At 37.0% G+C, this 22,034-nt stretch overlaps 2 protein-coding genes across 14 annotated transcripts in view; both read left to right on the top strand.

The window, feature by feature from the left end:
• Positions 1–2,008, top strand: part of LOC113109544 (talin-1) — a 70,857-nt gene extending 68,849 nt beyond the window's left edge. For all 6 annotated transcript variants that reach the window (XM_026273153.1, XM_026273155.1, XM_026273154.1 and 3 more), the window contains 2 exons: positions 530–655; positions 915–2,008. In XM_026273153.1, coding sequence (XP_026128938.1) covers positions 530–655; positions 915–1,049 — 261 coding nt within the window. In that variant the 3' untranslated portion in view covers positions 1,050–2,008. The remainder of the gene's footprint in view (positions 1–529; positions 656–914) is intronic.
• Positions 2,009–3,380: 1,372 nt separating this feature from the next.
• LOC113109543 (tropomyosin beta chain) lies at positions 3,381–20,265 on the top strand. Of its 8 annotated transcripts, none has more exons than XM_026273146.1 (9): positions 3,381–3,657; positions 5,151–5,276; positions 11,417–11,550; positions 11,791–11,908; positions 12,496–12,566; positions 14,502–14,577; positions 15,106–15,168; positions 16,101–16,170; positions 16,732–17,049. In XM_026273146.1, exons 1-9 carry the CDS (start codon positions 3,544–3,546, stop codon positions 16,812–16,814), a joined length of 855 nt encoding a protein of 284 aa, XP_026128931.1. In that variant the 5' UTR covers positions 3,381–3,543; the 3' UTR covers positions 16,815–17,049. The 8 variants fall into 8 exon arrangements, with proteins under 8 accessions (XP_026128931.1, XP_026128930.1, XP_026128929.1 ...); XM_026273145.1 differs by lacking the exon at positions 16,732–17,049 and adding an exon at positions 19,174–20,265 and having other exon boundaries at positions 3,383–3,657; XM_026273144.1 differs by lacking the exon at positions 14,502–14,577 and adding an exon at positions 13,841–13,916 and having other exon boundaries at positions 3,385–3,657.
• The last annotated feature ends 1,769 nt before the right edge of the window (positions 20,266–22,034 follow it).

Below are 22,034 nucleotides of genomic sequence, written 5' to 3'. Positions count from 1 at the left end.
AATTAAAGTCATTGTGGTTTTGTAGTGTACTTCTAGACACAAATTAAAGTCGTTTTATTTGTAGTGTACTTGTAGCCACAAATTAAAGTAATGGTATTTTGTAGTGTACTTGTAGCCACAAATTAAAGTTGTTGTATTTTGTGGTGTACTTGAAGCCACAGATTTAGTTGTTTTCATAAAGTACTTGTAGTCACATATTAAAGTAGTTGTATTTGTAGTACTTCAAGCCACAAATGTAAATTTCCACAGGGCTGCCATGTGAGAATACAGTGCACATGTAAATGTGTCATGATGAACATCAAGACAAGAGCAACAAAATAATAATTTAATACTAGGAACCAGCCGTGACCTTGGCATTACTGCAGTATCCCATATTTGATCAGTGACAGTCATCTTTAGGTATTTCAAAGTTTGATGAGATTCAGTGTCTCTTAAATTAGAGCATTTGTACTTGTGAGTAGAATATGTACATCATTGGGTTTTGTTGAATGCTGTGTAAAGTACTCTGACATGTTTTTTTCTTCTTTAGGCCGCAGGTAATGCTGTCAAGAGGGCATCAGATAACCTGGTGAAGGCAGCACAGAAGGCTGCATTTGAGGCTCAAGATGATCAGGCTGTGATGGTGAAGAGTAAGATGGTGGGCGGCATCGCTCAGGTAAAGAGTCAAACACTAGCACATTTAGATGCATATTAACTCTGTGTTTTGTTAGAGCATTTCTAGCATAACAACTTACATTTTTTATATAGTGGATTAAAGCATGCAGTTTGTTCATCTTTTGCATTCTTTGTATGGAATAAATTGTTTATGTAAAAATGTAGTTCTTTGCACCTGTCTTTTGTCTTTATAAAATGTAGAGTTTTTACATCTAGATCTTGCAAGCATTGTGGATTTTGATCTGTGTGTGTGTCCTCAGATCATCGCTGCTCAGGAGGAGATGCTCAGGAAGGAGAGAGAGCTGGAGGAGGCCAGGAGGAAGCTGGCCATGATCCGACAGCAACAGTACAAGTTCCTGCCATCAGAGCTCAGAGAGGATGGACAGGATCAGTGAGCTTCACCAGAGACTAATCAATGAATCAATGACATTCAGAGTTTGAGAAAAGTCATTAATGATATGCAATGAGTAAAACGTGAACTATGTATCAGGATGTCTATTTTAAAAGTGTTTTGTTTATTTCTGTCACTAGTTTTTGCCACGCCAGCTTTGTTTTGTTGTATTAGGATAATATGCCGCATATACAAATCCTTTTTAATTTCTTCTAATAGATCTATAATATTTTTTTTCATTACTAGATGGATTAGATGAGCAGTGTGTTTTGAAAGCTTGTGATCATGGCAGGGGCCAAACAGTGTTTGTAAGCTTTTTTAAGACAACATTTGGACTTTTTTTTGGCAACTTGGACCAGTGGTGCAATGATTAACTTTGCGTTGAAACAATTCATAGAGAAAACATATCATTTTCTAAATAAAAGAATAATAAAGATTTGAAATGTTACAAATAGTATCTCCTGTTAATATTTTTGCAGTATCACTGTCTGCTTTTGTGACAACTTAGTCTACTGGTATTTCTATCAAAATTATATCTTTTATAAAGCATAAAAGCCATATTTCCATTTCCATTGCTTTTATAATGTGTTTAGTTTTTTTATCTTTTTTTTGCTGTTGTACAACAATTTACTGTTGTAATTTACTGATGTAACGCCCGTACAGATGTAGACGATAAGATTAGATTAAAAAAAGGTTTGTAACATGACAATTATAATCAAAGTTATTATGAAGAACTGTTTTTGAAGAAATTATAAAGACTGTTATTAATAGATCAAGTACATAAACCGTTTAAGTTTTCACCATTATTGCCTTTCCTGTTGCATTCAGTATATTCTGAATCTTGCCTGCTTTTATATTTTATGACTGTGTATTTATCAGTTATCAGTTTCTCACCTAAAATAAGCAAACACACTTAGTCAATGTGTTTAACTAAAAACTCATAAATGTACATCTCCTGTTGCATTTGTGTGTGTTTGTGTTTTATTTTTACCAAGCTATTCCAAAGTTTAGGAGCCATGTATGAATGTCTTTATGTCCTCTTGTGGTGCTATTCTATAAAGGACATATAAACAGTAACATAGGAGCATTCCAATAGAAGAATGCTTTATACAAAATTAGAAAAGTGGTTTCAATTTGCTGCCAAGTGTGACACTGTAGGGAAGGTGTTTGTCAAAAATATTAGAGAAGGCTGTTTATCAGCAGCTGTGCTGATATGATTCAATTTCACGCCATGACTCTGCCAATAAGGTGGTCTTAGACTTTTTCTTTTGTGGCACACCATCTTAGAATAACCTGCCCCTGGAGATCAGATACTGTGCCACGCTCGGTTATTTAAATTTCTTTTAAAAGGGCATCTACTTTGATGGATGCCCAAGCATTTGGTTGAGCTTGTTGAATATTTTGGTTGTTAAATGTTGTTTTGTTTTTGTCTTCTTCGTTTTTCTAAATGTTGTTTTTATTGAAAACCCATTTGGCCAACCTTATTTGTTTTTAAATGTGCTACACAAATAAACAAACAAACAAATGTAAAGCTAACTGTCATTAACATAACAATGAAAGCATAGCTTCATGATAACATTAGGTAAAGGGTTCATGAACAGTGAATACAAGAGGACCTAATACTGAGCCTTGTGGTACCCCATATACTTGTTTAATGTTTGACAATTCCTCATTTACACACAAAATGGTACTGATCTGAGAGTATGAACATATCTTCCCACAAATGCTAATGTGATGATCTAGTGTTTTTGACATAAATCAAAGTTTTTAGATGGTTCTACAATTAACCAAAACAAAGTAGTGCCTTCTTTACAAGCAGTTCAATAACTGCAAGCTTGAAAATCCTTGGAACATGACCAAGCAGTATTTCTCATTTGCCTTGACACATAAAACCATTTTTTGTTCTTTCCAAAACAGCAAACACAAATTGTGCATTTTATACCATCTGTTTGTAAAGAAAGTACTAGCATTCAAAAACCATCACAATGTCAATATAACTCACTGTTGAACACAGCAGGAAAATTATATGACTGAAATCAGTGGGAAAAGGAAATCTTTGTCCAGGCAGTGAAAGTGTTTTCTAAGAACATTACCTTTAAGTCACAAGTCATACAGCATATTGCAGAGATGCTGCTCATAAAAATCATGATAGAATTTAAGTTAAAGCAACTATCATCGGTAGTTTTCCCAGGGCACTTGAATAATCCTGACCTCAGATCTTTTCAAGTATGACTAGAGAATGAGGATTCAGAGCCTCCCATACATGGACAAAATCACAGGGTCAAATGCAGAGCCCATTCAGCAGGACGTATCAGAGCAAGGGGGACGTCACTCTCCCAGAGACTTTAGAGAAGTTTCCAAAAAAGACCAGCGTTCCTCTGGAGAGGATTCCAGCCGCCTCTCTGCTGCGCACTCAGATTTGTCCGTCTCTGCCTCCACTCTCTGAACCAGCTCTCCTCTTTCTCCTCGGCTGCTAGCAGAAACCCAGGAAATCAACCATGGAGGCCATCAAGAAGAAAATGCAGATGCTGAAGCTAGACAAGGAGAATGCCATAGATCGCGCAGAACAAGCAGAGATAGACAAGAAAGGAGCAGAGGACAAATGCAAACAGGTAAATGGAATGAGTTTGGTGAACTGAAAACTGATTATCAGACAAGACTCTTTTTCTGTTGATCCATCCATGTTTTTGTTAATTTTCATATGTCTTACTGAACTCTTTGTTAAACTGAGAAAAGCGGACTAAAGAAAAGTGTGAGGAAAATTGCCGAAGCAGAGATCTAAATAAATACATAAACCTTTTTAGTTTTTTCCCTCAGTACTAAGTACAGAAATTGTGTCATTTGACCTTTCCAGCATGTGTATCAGCAATCATCTGGTCAGTGTCATCAAGTCCAAAAACTGATGATTAATCCCAGGTTATGGTCCAGCATCTCTGATGAGTTGAACTATTTTTAGTCTTGTTCCTTAAGACCTATCAATCAGGACTAACTGAAGTGGCCCATGCCAAATATAGCAGTGTGAATATGTTAGTATATTTAAGTAGGTATACTTGATTACAGCCATTTCATTAAGAGACCCAGGCTGAGTTTGATTAAATGTGACACAAGTAACAGCAGAACAGAAACTATTTTGTCGGAGCACGTGTAATATGATCGTTTGTAGACGTTAATTCCATTTCATTTTGAATCTGTGTATATCTCATCTATTAGAATTTGATTGACTCCTTCCTCCAAATTCATATGCTTCCGTAACTGATTAAATGCACTTTTGGTTTTTAACAAAGATTAAATCACGATTTTATTTCTTGAAAGCCTGGTCTGATGGTCCAGCTTCATCTATTCTTGTCCCAAGGCCTTTGTTATTTGGTCACCACACATGCTGCCCTCGATCTTTTTTTGTCCTGCTCCACCTTCATGGAATTGTTCATCATAATAGGATCAAGGCTGTGTACCATCTGGAGCCACCGGGCTGCGTTCGACGTCAAAGCTGCAGTGCTTCTCATAACTGTCCCGGTCCGTCAAACAGAATAAAGGGAAGGCATCCGTCATGAGTGCATTGCTTTGACACCGTTCACTTGTTCTGTCAATCACTGTTGTTATTTTACACTTCTCAGTTTATGAGCTGACCAAAGTGGGCTCTATTTTTGAAGCCTGCATCATATCGTTTCCATATGCAGCATCCGACTGTCCCGCTGGCTCTCAATAAATAGAGGCTGGTTCATGACACTAAGCTATGTGTGGTTAATGGGTGGGTGGGGGTCTCTGCTTTAACATAACCTTGCCTTTTATAATTGTGTCCTCATGCCCTCCCTAACAGCTCACCTGAATGAGACGGTTATGAGCTGGGATTTACACATAATCATTTATCATCAGTGTATGAATGGTGGACACATTACTTGACAAGTAATGGTCTTCCAAAATATGGAGAAACAAATGTTTCTGAAATCATTTCTACCCTGACTTTGTCCCTCAGTCGGTCTTTCTGTAGTAGCACTCAAATCAAGCATCAAGAGCCTGGGCAAATAAATCCGTTTGAATAAAACTATGCTTTATGGCACCATTTGACAGTATTTTCAGAGCTTGATGTGTGTGTTTGTGTGTGTAGCTGGAAGAGGAGCTCTTGGGCCTGCAGAAGAAGCTGAAGGGTGTGGAGGACGAGCTGGACAAATACTCCGAATCACTGAAGGACGCTCAGGAGAAACTGGAGCAGGCCGAGAAGAAGGCTACGGACGTGAGTGACACACAAATCATTACAGATTCAACGCCTTGTTTGAGATGTTGTGCATGTACTATTATACACTACAGGTCTGGGGTCAGAAAGATTTGTTTTTTTTTACTTTAACAGAGATGCATTAACTGATCAAAAGTGATAGTAAAGACATCTATAAGAGATTTCTATTTCAAATAAATGCTGTTCTTTTCAACTTTTTCTTTTACTAATCAAAGTGTCCTGCAGCAAAACTGTTTTCAACACTGATAATAATCAGAAATGTTTCTAGAGCAGTAAATCAGCGTATTATTCTGATTTCTGAAGATCATGTGACACTGAAGACTGGAGGAATGATGCTGAAAATACAGCGGAGCATCACAGAAATAAATTACATCTTTACAATTCATTACAATATTAAAATATTTCACAATATTAAATATAAATAAAAGGATATTTCAATCCCCCAAAAAATGTAGGCTACACAACATTTGTAAAACAATATAAGCCCACTTGTGCCTTATTTGAAGGCTAAATATTTTGTATGAATCTCAAAAAGGCATATTAGGATCATATTTCACACTGTACTTAAAATAAAAAATATATTTAGATTTTTTCATTTGATAAAGGAGGCCTATTTTAGGACCATCACTACCAGATCAGATCTATATGTTAATAATAATTACATACACACATATGTATGACAGTGTTTGGCATTAGAATTGATAATTGGGAGTGAGGAATGTGTTCAAGCATAAGATCTGGGTACGAGAGGTTTAAGAGGTGTGAAATGTTGGATCTGCGGTCAGTATGATATGTGAAGGATCCTCAGCTGCCCCCTCCAACAGTATCAGATTCTGTAAACACTTCATAAACCCTGTCAGCACCTCACAGACCTTTCCACACTCACACGGTCAGTTCATTTAAATCTCAGTATCCAATACTCTTCACTGATGACCAGAATACAAGCATGATATACTTTATCTTCAATATAATATACGTGCAAATGATACAAATGGTATTTTCATGGTCTTTGGGCATGGTACCAGAGAAATATTATCTTTTGGACATGTACAATGGTAGTGCCATGGTATACTACTTTATCACAGTATTATCAATACTTTTTCATAAATGTATTGTAAGGTCTGCAGTGTTTAATATTAGTATTTGTGAAATTTAGATCTGATAAATAGTCTATGGATGGTTCAAACAGCTCACAAATGTTAGACGACTCTTGAAAATACACCGGTTACATATTTATCAAACTTATCAAATATTTAAAAGTGTGCATTAGTGTATTTGACTTCGAAAGGTCTGCTTTTTAATTTGCATTTGTTCAATCCGTGACTCAAAGCAGCTTTGTAGGAGATCAGTCCAACTCAGTGATGATGAGACTGTCAATCCCAAATCTCCATTAGATCATGTGTTTGGGATTAGCATTGGAATAAATGTGCATGTGCTAATTATCAACTAGTTAAATGTGAAGAACAATCCAGTGATCGTGGAAATGTTTTCATGTGGAAACTTCTTCACTCGCTGTGTGTCTACTGTGTTTACATCATTAATACGAGGCCAAAAAAGGAGAAACATCAGAGGAATGCAGTCCTTTGTTTACAGTGAAGTGATGTCATGATCTCCAGAGTGGACTGGTCTAACGACAGTAATATAACTGAGGACAAACGTCTGAAACATCCTGTTTTATGATTGTAATTTGTTTGAAATTCATGTGACTGGACAGACACAATGATGTAGAAAGATTGCAAGCAGTAAGACTCGTCTCTGAGATCAAATGCTCAATTTGGGCACATACGATCATGACAGATATGTGACCAAGAATTCAATAGGCTGTAAATACATTTAAATCTGTGTATTTATTAGCCATGAATGATGTCCTCATTTTTCTTTTTTTTAACAAAACCTCATAAAAACCTTTGCCGTGATTTTGCAAACAATCAGTAAATAAAAAAAATCATTTTTGACAATCAGCCTATTGTAAAATTCAGTGGTTAAAGTCACAGAGGGTGTTTTCACACTACGCGCAACCCTGTGATATCATCTTTTTAAACCGTGCTTTTAACCCTAAAGTTTCACACTTAGCAGCTTCTACACATGTTCTGGAAATAAATCTCGAGACTTTTCCCAAGATCTCACGAGAGGTCACGGAAACTTTTCGAGTTTAACTTAAATATTATTATAATAGTTAGATATTACAGATAATTTGTTAGAAAAACGTTTTATTGGTGCAATGCTTTAAAATGAGTAGTGGTGGTATTAATTTTGTACAATATTTGCAAATGCTTTTTATCAGTGAAAGAGCTTCAAAATAAAAATCAAGCTATGTAAACACTTACAACACTATGGCCTTGTTTTACAGACAGGGCTGAGGCCATAGTCCAGTTAGGACATTAAAGTCATTTTTATAAACATGCCTTAGAAAACACATTACTGCTGTGCGTCTTAAGACAGAACAAAGGCACTGACATGATTTAAGATCAGATCAGGTAATGAAAAAAAAGACACACACTTGGACACTTGGGCCAAATACTGGAAATATGTCATATTTGTAGTCAAGTGGTCAAGTGCAAAGACAAAGACCGCAAGGTTATTAAGGTTACCCCCCAAGAAGATATTAAAATTGCATTTAAAATAAATTCTTATTTATTTTATTTTTTATAATTTATGTATTTTTTCCTTGTTGTTTTTCTTACATTTGTATTTTCTAAGCAAGTGTTTATTACAAACGCAAGAGTGTGTATTGCTTCTGTGCTGCTCTGAGTGCTCCGGGTCACCTGACAGGTGCACACCACTGCGCCATCTGTTGCACCGGCGCACATCAGCTCGAGCTCGGCCCACGGATGTGTGCTTCTCCCGCGGTGCGAACACAGCGCTCGCTACACTTTACCGGGGGAATCCTACTTCTTTACAGGACGAAACTAATATGTTTAACCTGAACGGTGTCTGATAAAGGCAAGATCACTGAGATATAGCGATATCGCTGCTGCCCTGTCGTGTTATTAATACCGGACTCGGGATCCAGAGGCGATGGCCTCGGTAACATCCATAGAAGCGGTGAAGAGGAAGATCCAGAGCCTGCAGCAGCAGGCGGACGAGGCGGAGGAGCGCGCAGAGCTGCTGCAGAGGGAGGTGGACCTGGAGCGGCAGAGCAGAGAGAGAGTGAGTGACCCCAGAAACAGACAGATCGTGCTGGATGTGAGGCTCGTCTGCAGCCTGGACAACTCTGTTACAGTCATGTTTTATCTCTTTATGTACACTGTTCTCTTCTTGTTAACTTCAAAGACCTCCTCATCACTGCATTACTGTTGTCCTTTTATTCCGACCTAACCAGACAGACTGTTTGTTGAGAAGAGGCCTACTGCAGGCCAGGTGTGATGTCCTAAACGACCACAGTATCTTTATTATAATGGGTCATGTATATGTGAACATGCAGCACAAAAGCAGTCATCAGGAGCACAAGTGTATTTGTAGCAGGAGACAACCAACACTGTATGGGTCAAAATTATCAATTTTTCTTTTATGCCAAAATCATTAGGATATTAAATAAAGGTCATGTTCCATGAAGATATATGGTAAATTTCCTACCATAAATATATCCAAGCTTAATTTTTGATTAGTAATATACAGTGCCAAGGACTTTTTTTCAGCCAGTGTTTTTTTTTTTGTGGCTATTTTCTCTAAATATAATTTTTTTTTGCACCCTCATATTTTTATAATAGTTGTATCTCGGCCAAATATTGTCTTGTTCTAACAAACCATGCTTCAATGGAAAGCTTATTTATTCAGCTTTCAGATGCATGAATCAAAAAAATGATCTCTTATGACTGGTTCTGTGGTCCCGGGTCATAAATGTAAGACTGGTGTTTCTCGAGGTTGGCATCTGAGTGCTCTGACTTTGAGATGTTCTGTTTTCCTTTAAAGGTTAGTTCACCCAAAAATGAAAACTAGCCCATGTTTTATTCCTCCTCGAAGAATCATAGGTGTATATGATATTTTTCTTTCAGGCAAATCCAATCGGAGTTATATTTAATATGCTCTCTATTCCCCCTGGATCCGTGTGAGGCACATTTTATTACGGATGTGCGCGCTTTATTTGACTACTTTTGGACTGTTGAACAAAAACACCCACCTAGTCCCATTATAAAGCTTGGAAGAGCAAGGACAGTTTTTAATATAACTCCGATTGGATTCGTCTGAAATTAGATAGTCATATACACCTAGGATGACTTGAAGGTGAGTAAAACAAATGCTAATTTAGATTTTTGGGTGAACTAAACCTTTAAATCAAATCCAAACATGAAGTCCACTTCAAAAACTGTGTCATCCAAAGATCAGTATCATCTTAAGGTGAAACAATCCTAGGTTTGATCTGCTTCACGCGAGCTGTCAGACGATCTTGAGCTAATGCGCTGGACCTGAGAAGAGGATTAGGGGTTATATTGAGAGCATCTCTCACTTCAAAATCAAGCTCTTTCTGTGACACGGACCTGTGGATATGTGATGCTAGTGGTCAATTACACAATGATCTTAGTCCATCTGAATGCAGACACTTGAGTCCATCAGCCCAGACTGAGTTAATCATTCTGTGTCCTTGTCCTGTAGATGTGTTGAGGTTTGGACAAAAGTTCAATGTGTTGTCCATCCTCTCAATCCATGCCTTACACTAGCAGGGCACTACGGGAGTTTTTTTTTTTTTTTTGTCTTTTTCATTAAAAATGAACAAATATCAATAGTTGAACAAGAACAACAAAACTATTTTCTGCGCTTTCTCTTTAATGACATTTTACATGTGTAATATGTAATCTTAAAGTAATCAGACTGAATTGCTTAGAAAGTGAGGATAACATTACTCTACAGAAAGTATGGCTATAGTTACACTAAGTAATGTTGAGGTTGGAAACAGTTTCTGAACCCAAGTTTAACAAGCATGCGTCGTCATCTAATCTGAGAAATAGCAAAAAGGTCATTCATGTGATTTACTTTAAAAATGTATGTTTTCAGTAGATCAGAACGAACGTGCATGTACAGATGTTTTTTCCCAAAAATATTTGTATGTATGAAGTCATTTATGTGCAGCACTTTATTTGAATGTGATATTTCTAATGAAGACTTTAATTCTGCTCACACACTCTAACAATAAATCCAGATTTGGTTTCAGATTTATTAAAAAGGTTCTTAAACATCTTATATGAAGTTTCAGCTGTTTTAGCTATTTTTATATTTTATCCTTGATTTTAACCTTGCAATAAAAACAGCTCTCGAAGCTAGCATGCCTTTAACCCACAAACAACTGATGAAACCTTTGTACCGAGGAGTGATGTTTCACTAGATTATGAAGAAGAACTTCTTTTATAAAGATGTTTTCAACATAACCCCAGTAGAATTGGCATTTTTTGAATATTGTCTAATAGCTTCAGGCACGTTGTTCATGTTCATTCATGTTCATAGTGTGCTGTGTTTGGTGACATGATTAAATGTTCCCACGTTCAAAGGGTTAACAGTGGTAATAGCATTGCTAGCGTGTAGTTAGCTATTAAAGCATTGGACAAACGGTTGATAGTGAGCTCAACCCTCTTTACGCTGTGAACTTTGCATTTTAAAGTTGAACTTTATAGCCTGTAATGCATTGGTAGAGAATGTGTCTGATGGGAACTTCTGCCAGTGACTGCATGAACTAATAAAACCTATAGCTCAAATGGAAATGAATTGGCTTTGGAGAAATGCACAAATGTAACCGTTTTGTTTGGTTAACAGCTCCATAGATGGTTCTCGTAGTGCTTTTGAGGAAGAAAATGTTGTTTTAGAAAATTATTGCTTCTGCTGCCCTCCTGTTTGATGTACTGTGTTTTACAGCTGTTTTAATAGTAAATAAATACATTCATAAATGCAAAAAAATCTACTTTTTTGTTTTTTGTTGTTCTTCAAAAGACGTGCTTTTGAGGAAGCATACCAGTATGAAGAAATAAATTTGTGGTTAGAGTCAGAAGTCTTTTATCTTGATGTTATAGATGTGATTTTGCACTTAATAGGAGATTAATCTCTAGATTTTCACATTGCATGCTGCCATCCCATTATCCAACATGTTGAAGTTCCAGATGAGATTTGTCCTCATGGCACGCTGTGATTGACTGGTTCTCCTGTGACGGCAGGCCGAGGCCGAGGTGGCGTCCCTGAACAGACGTATCCAGCTGGTGGAGGAGGAGTTGGACCGCGCTCAGGAGAGACTGGCCACCGCGCTACAGAAGCTGGAGGAGGCTGAGAAAGCTGCGGATGAGAGCGAGAGGTGGGACACTAACACTACACACACATTTATTGGACACGCATCCCTTTAGTTTTTTGTTATCAGAAAAAAAAAAGAAATGTTTTTCATACCTGGTCAAAGCCAGAGTTTCATTTCAAAAGACAAACTTCCCACAGTGTAAAGGATCAGCCATCTGTCCAGAGTTTGATGAGTAAATCCCTTAAACCTGTCGTGTTCAGACATTTGTGAATGTAATACTGAGCGCGTGGTTTCTCCGTACAGAGGAATGAAGGTGATCGAGAACAGAGCAACAAAAGACGAGGAGAAGATGGAGATCCAGGAGATGCAGCTGAAGGAGGCCAAACACATCGCTGAGGAGGCTGACCGCAAATATGAGGAGGTGTGCATGTCAGCTGACCTCACGATATTAAACCACTGCAAGCTTCTTATGATTAGATGCTTTTATTTAATTAGGAACATGCATAAAAGTTCCAACATTTCACATCGATGGAATGGAAGACACGGAAAACATTATTATTTCTAGATTCATAAACTCTCAGGATTCAGACAAAAGAAAAAGCCAAGTCAGTCCATAAACTATTTATCTGTGTTTTCTTATATTTCATGTTTATTCATTTCAAATATATATTTATACATAACATTTACACACAGCATTGGCTTATGGCCATTTCTTGCAAGTTTGATAGATCATGTATATTCCACGTTTCATATCAAGCTGCAATTTCTGTCAGTGTGTCTGATTGATATTTAAGGATCCGTAAGCACTTACGTTTTTTTTAGTGTGAAGGATATGTCACTATACCGAAACCTGAGTTTTTCTGCATTGGGGATTAACTTCCTCCTTCGTAACCTGGCTTTAGAGATCTGTGATATTTGTTATTTGACTGTAATTGTAAACGTGTGTGTGTGTGTGTGTGTGTGTGTGTGTGTGTGTGTGTGTGTGTGTGTGTGTGTGTGCGCGCGCAGGTGGCCCGTAAACTGGTGATTCTTGAGGGTGAGCTGGAGCGCTCTGAGGAGCGAGCTGAAGTGGCTGAGGCGTAAGTACATATAACGCATATTAAAACAGTTTAGTTGAGACTGAACTTTATTGCTTTAATCATAAATAATAATATCAGTAACTTTGTGTGTTAACGGGATTCTGTAGTCACTGATATTTGATACTGACACTTTAATTTCAGTATTAGGGAGCATATTCCTGGATGTTTAAAATGTAGGCTAGCACTAATATCATGAAAACATGAGCAAGCTTAATCAGATTCCTTGCCAAAAATGTGTTGATTTGTATTAATTTACTCAGAAGCAATGTGTGGAATATGTATTCACAATGGTTAGATTTGTATGAATAACATGAGTTTAATATGCATGTCTAACAAATTACAAAGCTACATTCAGAAAACATATTTTCAGTATTCTGTCAGCTGCAAATGCTTTTTAATTTAAAGCTGCAGTCCGTAACTTTATTTTTTGTTAAAAATGATCTGAAATTAATATTTGAGCAAATGCATAACCAGCCAGTGTTCAAAACTATTGCCTAATTTAGCCCTATTCACAAAGGTTATCTTATAATAATGTTTTCCAATTTGAGTGGTACGGGTAGGTTTTCTAATTTTCTTTTTGGGTTAAAATAATTTCTTAATATTAAATTTGAATTATATGACAATTTGAGATTAGACTGTACCGAAATTGAAATCTTCACACTAATGCACACTATACTAATAGTCAAGCAATGCTAATGTTGTTAACATTGTTAATTTGAGAACAAAGTATAACCATGATAAAAATTTGCATGGTTTGATATGAACCGATCATTAGTTTAAATCACAATTGCGCAATTTATTGTAATGCTTTTTTACTCAGTTGGTCAGAACAAACGTGGCAGACTTGTTACTTGTTCAGATGACAATATCCAGTGAAAATTTTTATTTTGGTCATACTTCCAAGACGTAGGCTAGAATCTGTGATTGTGAAGTACAGTAAATATCCACAGTGGTGCGGTGACTGACTGCCACACACACACACTCCTCAAAACATTAGACTAATCCTCGCTGGAGCTGCACAGCCCACACAGGGAAGATAATTCTGCAATCAGCTGTAATTGTAGGTTTTCAAACAGAGATGGCGATAAAAAGGCAAATCCTATGGACTGCAAGCTTTAACAAAATAACAGAAGAGTTCTCATGATTATTTAACGACAGCAAGGTTTCTGATTGTCCGTTCTCCTTGTGTTCAAAATGCATGATCCATTGCTCCTTATCCTGTGACTCCCCATTACCTCCCCCTTCCCCCACTGGCCCATTTTGGACTAACCCAGTCGAGTCAGGCAGCTGGAGGAGGAACTTAAACTCATGGACCAGAATTTCAAATCCATGATGGCCGGAGAGGAAGAGGTACTGCCGAGAGACTGATGTAGTGCATTAACTACGGCTTCTTTTGACCTGTCCTCATTTTCGGAGATCTGTGTCCTCCTGTGCTGCTCTTCTCGGCTCTCTCCCTCTGCAAATAAACGCATCTTTTGCAAAAGAAAAAGGGACCTCAACTAGAACCTTGGGGAATACCACACTTTAATTACTGCTGTTATGTAACAATCACCTCGGAAAATATTTAGTTTTAATTATTTTTATTATTATTTTTAATACTATTATTATTGTTTAGTTTATTTGTATTATTATAATTATTTTTTTATTAATTATTAGTTTATTAGTAAAGTAGCCAGTTCTCCGGTGCTGTTATATTCTGCATTGCTTTTCTTAAGAAACTGTTTTGTGAATAACATGTAAAGGCATTTAAAGTGCCTGATGTGCTTGAAACTTTGAATAGCTCTAATATTCAGCCAAAATTAAGGGAATGACCTCATTGTTTCATTCATGTTGGGGTCTCTTTAGCTTAAACCCCTGCCTTTCCTGTCTTCTCAAAGTGCTGTCTCTCTCCTTTCCTTTGCCCTTTCTTTTCCCACTTCTCTTGCTGTGGTACAGCAAATCTGGTGACCTAGAGGAAGAATTGAAAAATGTCACCAACAATTTGAAGTCCCTGGAGGCACAGTCTGATAAGGTATGCAGAGCCCTAGCGTTTGTTGCAGAGAAAAGTCCAAATGCCATGCTATTCATTTTCAAGTTCTCATGGGGGTGTTAGTACAAAAAATGATTGTATCTCAAATGTCATTTATCCAAATTTTAAGCCAAACTTCAAAATGAGATTCCCCTTAAAGCAGCATTGTATACAGGGTCAGATTAGCCAATGAAGTCAATTGTTCCCTTGGTTGAGTAAAATAGCTTTCTCACACTCCCAGTCTCCATAGACTTCCCTGCCATCTCTCTTTTGCCAATGCTATCCAGTGCTCTTCTTCATACTTTTTTTTATTTATTACTATTTAAAATCCATTATCAGATGTATTTTAGTATTGTGCAGTGAGCATTTAGCCTGTGAAGAGTTCTTAGTTATTGAATGGTATGTAAATAAAACCTTTGTTTTATCTTCAAAGGCATAATTATTGCACAGATTGCGAAAAATACTTTTGATTTTCAGTTAACTTGACACAATAATAGCTGCAGCATCAATTATTCATGTTTTATTCCCCAGTACTCCACAAAGGAAGACAAATATGAAGAGGAAATCAGAGTACTGACTGACAAACTTAAAGAGGTGAGTTTATGGAAATTCAGCACAACTGCTCCTCTCTGTCAGCGATAAACTCATTTCAATTTGACCGTATTATTATACACCGTTATGGGAGCATCTATAGCTTTGTTAAAGCTGGCTGAAACCTGATTAAACTACCTTGAACATAGAAACTGCAGTTAACTGTGGTAAATAACATGGTAAACTGTAAAACATGACATGAAGCTTTTCAGTCCACACAACACAAGTCCTTACAGAAATACACAATGTAGTTGCTAACACTTGTTTTGTTAGTGAACATAGAGAAACACAGTTTTCTTATCAATTGTTTCAGTGCACATGTTCAGTTGGAGACTGAAGTCTTATCATTGGTGTAACCAGAACTGATTTGGGAGGTTATTGATTGCTAGAGGTTTTATTTATGGATCGAGGTTTATGACTGAGGTTGTTAGCCTGAGTGAACATGACCGTTCAGTTTTGAGAGTATCGTCACTGATTATGTTTAATTAAATACTAAAAAGACCATATATTTGTGTGTGTGTGTGTGTGTATATATATATATATATATATATATATATATATATATATATATCACTAATATGGTTTGTACATCCATGCAGTGTTGAACTACTTTATCTCAGAGATAAAAAAATACAATAAAGAAAGTTCTTTATCTCTGGCAGAAGATAGGATGCATTAGCAGGTTTGGTTTCACTTGATTGTTGGTTCAGTCACACATCCAGCGCTCTTTATGTTCTGTGTGTTCTCACGTTTCTCTTTATTGTTTCGTTGAGTGAGAAACTCCTTCAGACAATTCAGTGTGTAAAACTAAATAATTCAGACTGATGAACAAAACAATTCATGCCATTTGATCAGCTCATTGATCGCCATTACTCATGAGACTCATTACAGAAGCTCATTTTGAGAAAATGAATGAAGATGTTGTTTTTCTCCAGGCTGAAACGCGTGCTGAGTTTGCTGAGAGGTCTGTGGCGAAGCTCGAGAAGACCATTGATGATTTAGAAGGTACACCTTCAAGATCTGTTCTGCTGCCTGTAAAGACTGACTCTACTCATGACAAAATAACAACAATCTACTTGTGTGTATTAACAGTTCTGTGGCCTCACTCGCTCTAATTCTCACTTATATAAACCAGAATGGTTCATAGAAGAATTTAAAAACGTTTTGCATGACCAGATGAGCCGGATCTCATATACTAACATTGCTTGAAGTGTCGTAGGCGTTGTGTGCGTTTCCAACAGATGGATCTAGTGTCTCTTGAAGGACTGGAGCTGCATGGCATCTGTTTTTGGTGAGGTGACACCTTAGATGTTGAGAGAGTAAGAGCGACACGTGAGAGCATGTATCATGGGATTAATTTCAGAGCGACTCTTCGAGTGAGCTTGAAAATGATGCTCGAGTCAAGGTTTTCTAACCAAGATTGCTTGTTGTTCAGACATTGCAGTGAAAGAACTGTGATCGTTGAAACTGGTCGTCCATCTCACGGTCTTATTTTTGTCTTTTTCTGCTGCTTGTTTCGTTCTGTCCGTCTCATGTGTGTGTGTTCTCCTCTGGGATGATGTACAGATGAGGTGTACGCTCAGAAACTGAAGGGTAAAGCCCTGAGCGAGGAGCTGGATCTGGCTCTGAACGACATGACTACCCTCTAAGCGCTCTCTCCGTCTCCTCCTCATCCTTCTCTTCCGTGTTCTGTCTGTTTTTCTCTGTGAATCGGACATCAGGTGTTGTCCAGCTCCTGTCTCTGTGATGTGTAATAGAAGTGTTGTTCTCATGACTGGTGTTTGATAAGAGTGACTTTATTTCGTAATGTTGGCGCTTCCACTCAGACGTGCTCGCTGCTGCTTTACTTCATCCTGCTGCTGGAATAAATGTGCAAATGTCTTCCTTCTGTTTCTTGATTTCTATATTTATTTTGCATCATCACAGATTTGTCATCCATTATATATGTGGAAGGTGTATAATTCAGATTATGACAACCAGTGCAGTGAATTCAGTCGTTGTTGTGCGCATAAGCACACAAGAGCTACCAGACTACCATTGATTCAGGAAGATAGCGTGTGTGTGTATGTGTGTATATATACACACTATATATGCCAAAAGTATTGGGACACCCTCCTCTTATGAACAGGTTTGACTGCTTTAGTAATTTCCTTGAGTACAAATCTTAATGTTTAAGCATATAATGATACTCCTGCTAATTTTATAGCAACAGCTTGGACAGGACACTTTTCTATTTTAACATATATTATATTATGCAGAGCTCAAATTAGCTGGACGTAGATGAAACCGAAAGCCAGACACAATACATTCACACATTTCTCTTACAGGAATAATAAGGTGGATCTCAGGCTGGATCTCAGGTTTTTCTATTAACTACAATGAATTCTGAGTCAGAAGATACTTTGTCAAAGCTTGATCAACGGATCTCCATCAACATAGTTAACGTTGATTCTCTAGCATTGCTCTGATGGTGACACACCTCAAGACTTCAGGTTTAGAGTTACAGTCAGACTGTGATGCCATTAAACTAAACTCAAACTCACTTGCTCAGCGAGATTTTATGGTCCAAATTAGCTTTCTGTGACCTAGAAACCTAGAAAATTTATAAAGTCATCAGGCATAAAGTAATGCAAGATGTCACTGTTTTCTTAAAAATATATGTAACTGACTGCCTGTAATGTATCATTTTAGTTCTGTGTATTCCAGAAAGCAGGTTAAACTGACCCAAGTAAGTTAACTCTGAGTAAGTGGTTAACTTTCAGAAACCAAGGTGACTTTGTGGGTCCTGAATGTTAGAAACTATTTTTAACTGGTTTTAACTTCTGTATTTTTATCCAAAATGTTGGTGTTGCTAAAAATGTGGATGAAAGCATCAAGATTGTGAACATTTTCACAATGCATATAAAAAAGCTTGCTTGAGGTTTTTTAGTTGTTTTTGAATGTTCATAAATTATATACACATATAAATCCCTAGATGAGCTCAAAGTCATGTAATAACTGCTGTTTCCATTTTGCATTATTGCACCAGCAATTTTTTGTTGTTGCTTTTTTAACATTCCTGTTTTTTGTGACACAAATGTGCAACTTTGTTTGACACAGCCTGGTCAGAGTTGCTTGTGTTATTAACAGCGCCTTTAAAATGCTCTGTCTTTATTAAATATCGAATGCTTTCATATTACACAAACTGCAGATGGTTCAGAAACATTGCTTCTTGCTGATAGCTGGTTTGACAGAAGAACAATCACTTGACAAACTCATATAAAAGGTGATGATGATTATGGAAATACTGAGCTGCAAAGATACTGTTATCCATGGTTTTTACCTGTAGAGGTGTGTATTAACTCCAGGGACAGTTAGATTAATATGACCGGATTTATATATTATATATATATACAGAGACTACATCAAAGGCCTAAGAAGAACTATCTATTGATCATATGCTAATTTATTTCCTGTACATAACCCTGGAGCACAAAACCAAGTCTTAAGTCTCTGGGGTATATTTGTAGCAATAGCCAGCAATACATTGTATGGGTCAAAATTATAGATTTTTCTTTTATGCCAAAAATCATTAGGATAATTTCCTACTGTAAATATACCAAAACTTAATTTTTGATTAGTAATATGCATTGCTAAGAACTTCATTTGGACAACTTTGAAGGCGGTTTTCTCAGTATTTTGATTTTGTGCTCCCTCAGATTCCAGATTTTCAAAACGTTGTATCCTGACCAGATATTGTCCTCCTAACAAACCATACATCAGTGGAAATATTATTTATTCTTATAAATCTTATTTTCAGAAAGATGATACTAATGACCAGGGTCACACGTACTCTATTTGAATGAATCTGGATTCTTAGAGAATGATAACAGTCATTCCCATCATTTTTATAGTTTTTATTTTATGATTGTCAATAGTTGTTTGTCTGCTCGTTTCATGTGCTTCTTGATTTTGAAGTTGTATTTTAAGGCTGTCTCACCAAATCTCTCCTTGTTCTCACATCACCAGAGAAACTGGCCCAGGCCAAAGAGGAGAATCTGAACATGCACCAAGTGCTGGACCAGACCCTTCAGGAGCTCAACAATTTATAAAGCACACAGCTCTCCAGCGAGGCCTGATGCCGCTCTTTGCTTGATAAGTCAATGTCTTAGTCACACACTTGCCGTACTCTTTCCAAACAGCTCGATGCAAACAATGTCTTACAATAGAGCGAAGCCAGCAGTACACCAAACACATTATAAACATGGATTTGTAGTATGTGTAAGAAATCCATCGTGACCTTCTAATTTGATTTATTCTAAAGGGCATGTTTACTACAAACATAGCTTTCTGACCTAATCTGAAAAAATCCTGTAATTCTCAACTTTGGACTTAAACCTTATACTAACACTTTAAAAACAAGAGTTTGTACAATGAAATCACTTTTGAAGTAATTTTTTTTTTAAAAGCTTTTTCATTGATTTGTACTAAAATGCACAACTGTGATTGTAACTAATATCAGCTGCAGACTTGTAATATGAATGTTTCCTCATTTCCATGGCCTTTCAGTGAAATTCGCTGCTCCAGATGCAACATGTGGATCTCGTGTCCCGCTCCCAGGGAAGAGGGTCCAGAATACATTTGTGCTGATAAACCCTTGCTTTAAAACAGTAGACAACACTAAATCATCTGGCATAATTATATACAATTAGACATGACTTCTGTTTTTGACTAGAATAACTCCTGCAAATGTTTGCAAACATTTCTTCTGTCTGTTTGACAGATCTGACCAAATCTGTGAAGAATAACAGTCATGTACTCGAGGTGATGATAATAATAATGATACTAATTATTAATGATACAGTTATTATTTCTGTGTTACATATGTGAAAGAATGCAATGGATTTACTTTAAAACTTTGTCTAACTCTCTCTAATGCAAATCACTGTTATAAATCCTAGAAAAAACACTGCGTTTAGGTGGTATATTAAAGTTATGACTTGGATCATTCTTGCACACATTTTTAAATCATTCCTGCAATTTTTATGCATCACCCATTTATGTATCCTATGCAATTTTTTGAGCTATTTGATTAAAATTAATAAAATATTTAAAGCAGAATTTTGCCTTTTTATTGAAAAATCATCATCTGGATAAGTCTGACAATAACAGTTAAGAGATGTGTCAGATTCAAAGACTATTTAAAGACTAAGACTATGTATTTGTCCTTTGTCATAGTAAATGTTTATGCTGTTGTGAGAAACAATAAGCAGACTGTTTGCTTATTTATTACTTATTAAGGTATAAGAAACCCCTTAAAATGATATTGCAGTTTTTCCTTTCTAATGAATTAAAGTTCATACAATTTTTTTGTGTGATTAATCGGGTGTGGAGTATTAGAAAACCTGCAACATAAAATATGTGGGAAAAAAATCTAAAATCATTAATTACATGAAAAACAAATTGCCAATCATTTGGTCTTAATACTTCCTGAAAGCACTTTCTAATTCTCCAAGGTGACTTGAATTGCATTCAGTGTCTAGATTTGATCAGTCCATGCATTCATTCTCTGTCAGTCAAAGCTGTGTTAGCACTATGCTCTGCTGTTGGATTATTGATAACAGACTCCAGAGAATCTCTCTCAACTAGTTGCTCTTTGGACTAGTTTTCCACAGTAGGTTTCATCACATGATGTATGGTTGAGGTTTTTGCTTCCCTTTATTGTAGCACCTCCTGTTGGCCATTAAAGGTGAGTCTTTGTGTCTTATTAGCAAGCAATGGCACCAACATCCCTCCAAGGTTCAATTCTGTAGGCCTTCGTTTTGGCCAGCACTGCCTGTGACAATTATTGTGACCAAGGCACGGAACGAACATGACCTAAACCGATTTCGTCTCGTAGAAAAACATTTTACATTCAGATTCGATTTTTAGAAATTACCAACACAGTGCACAAAGCCCATACTAAATATAAAACCACTTCATGTAGTGTATCCCATAATCATGTGAGAAAATTCAAGATGTCCATAAGAAAGAGTGGAAGTGCAGTGTTATTAAAAAGTTATTAAAATGAATGCTATGTCTAATCTCTGGGCCCAGGCTCATTTAAAATGGACTGTGGCAAAGTGGGAAACTGTTCTGTGGTCAGATTAATCAAAATGTGAAGTTCTTTTTGGAAAACTGGGACGCCATGTCATCCGAACTAAAGAGGACAAGGACAACCCTAGTTGTTATCGTTGCTCAGTTCAGAAGCATCTCTGATGGGATGGGGTTGCATGAGTGTGTGGGGCATGGGCAGCTTACACTTCTGGAAAGATGAGCACCATCAATGCTGAAAGGTTTATCCAAGTTCTAGAACAACATATGCTCCCATCCAGACGTCGTCTCTTTCAGGGAAGACCTTGCATTTTCCAACATGACGATGCCAGACCATTCTGAACTCTATTGGTGTTAGACAACACATCTCAGGACCTACTCGTTGTCGAAATCATACTCTAGATTTAATACGGTCACATGGAATTGATGTTGATAGTGTTGAAATTATTCAGCCAAGTGATGATATCTCAGATCATTATTTAGTTCTGTGCAAACTTCATATAGCCAAAATTGTAAATTCTACTTCTTGTTACAAGTATCGAAGAACCATCACTTCTACCACAAAAGACAGCTTTTTAAGTTATCTTCCTGATGTATCCAAATTCCTTAGCATATCCAAAACCTCAGAACAACTTGATGATGTAACAAAAACTATGGACTCTCTCTTGTCTAGCTCTTTAAATACAGTTGCTCCTTTACGCTCAAGGAAGGTTAAGGAAAACAGTTTGACACCATGGTATAATGAGCATACTCGCACCCTAAAGAGAGCAGCCCGAAAAATGGAGCGCAGCTGGAGG

Source organism: Carassius auratus, chromosome 10 (assembly GCF_003368295.1).
Source record: "Carassius auratus strain Wakin chromosome 10, ASM336829v1, whole genome shotgun sequence".
Lineage (NCBI taxonomy): Eukaryota > Metazoa > Chordata > Actinopteri > Cypriniformes > Cyprinidae > Carassius > Carassius auratus.
This window is presented reverse-complemented; position numbering and strand designations above follow the sequence as displayed.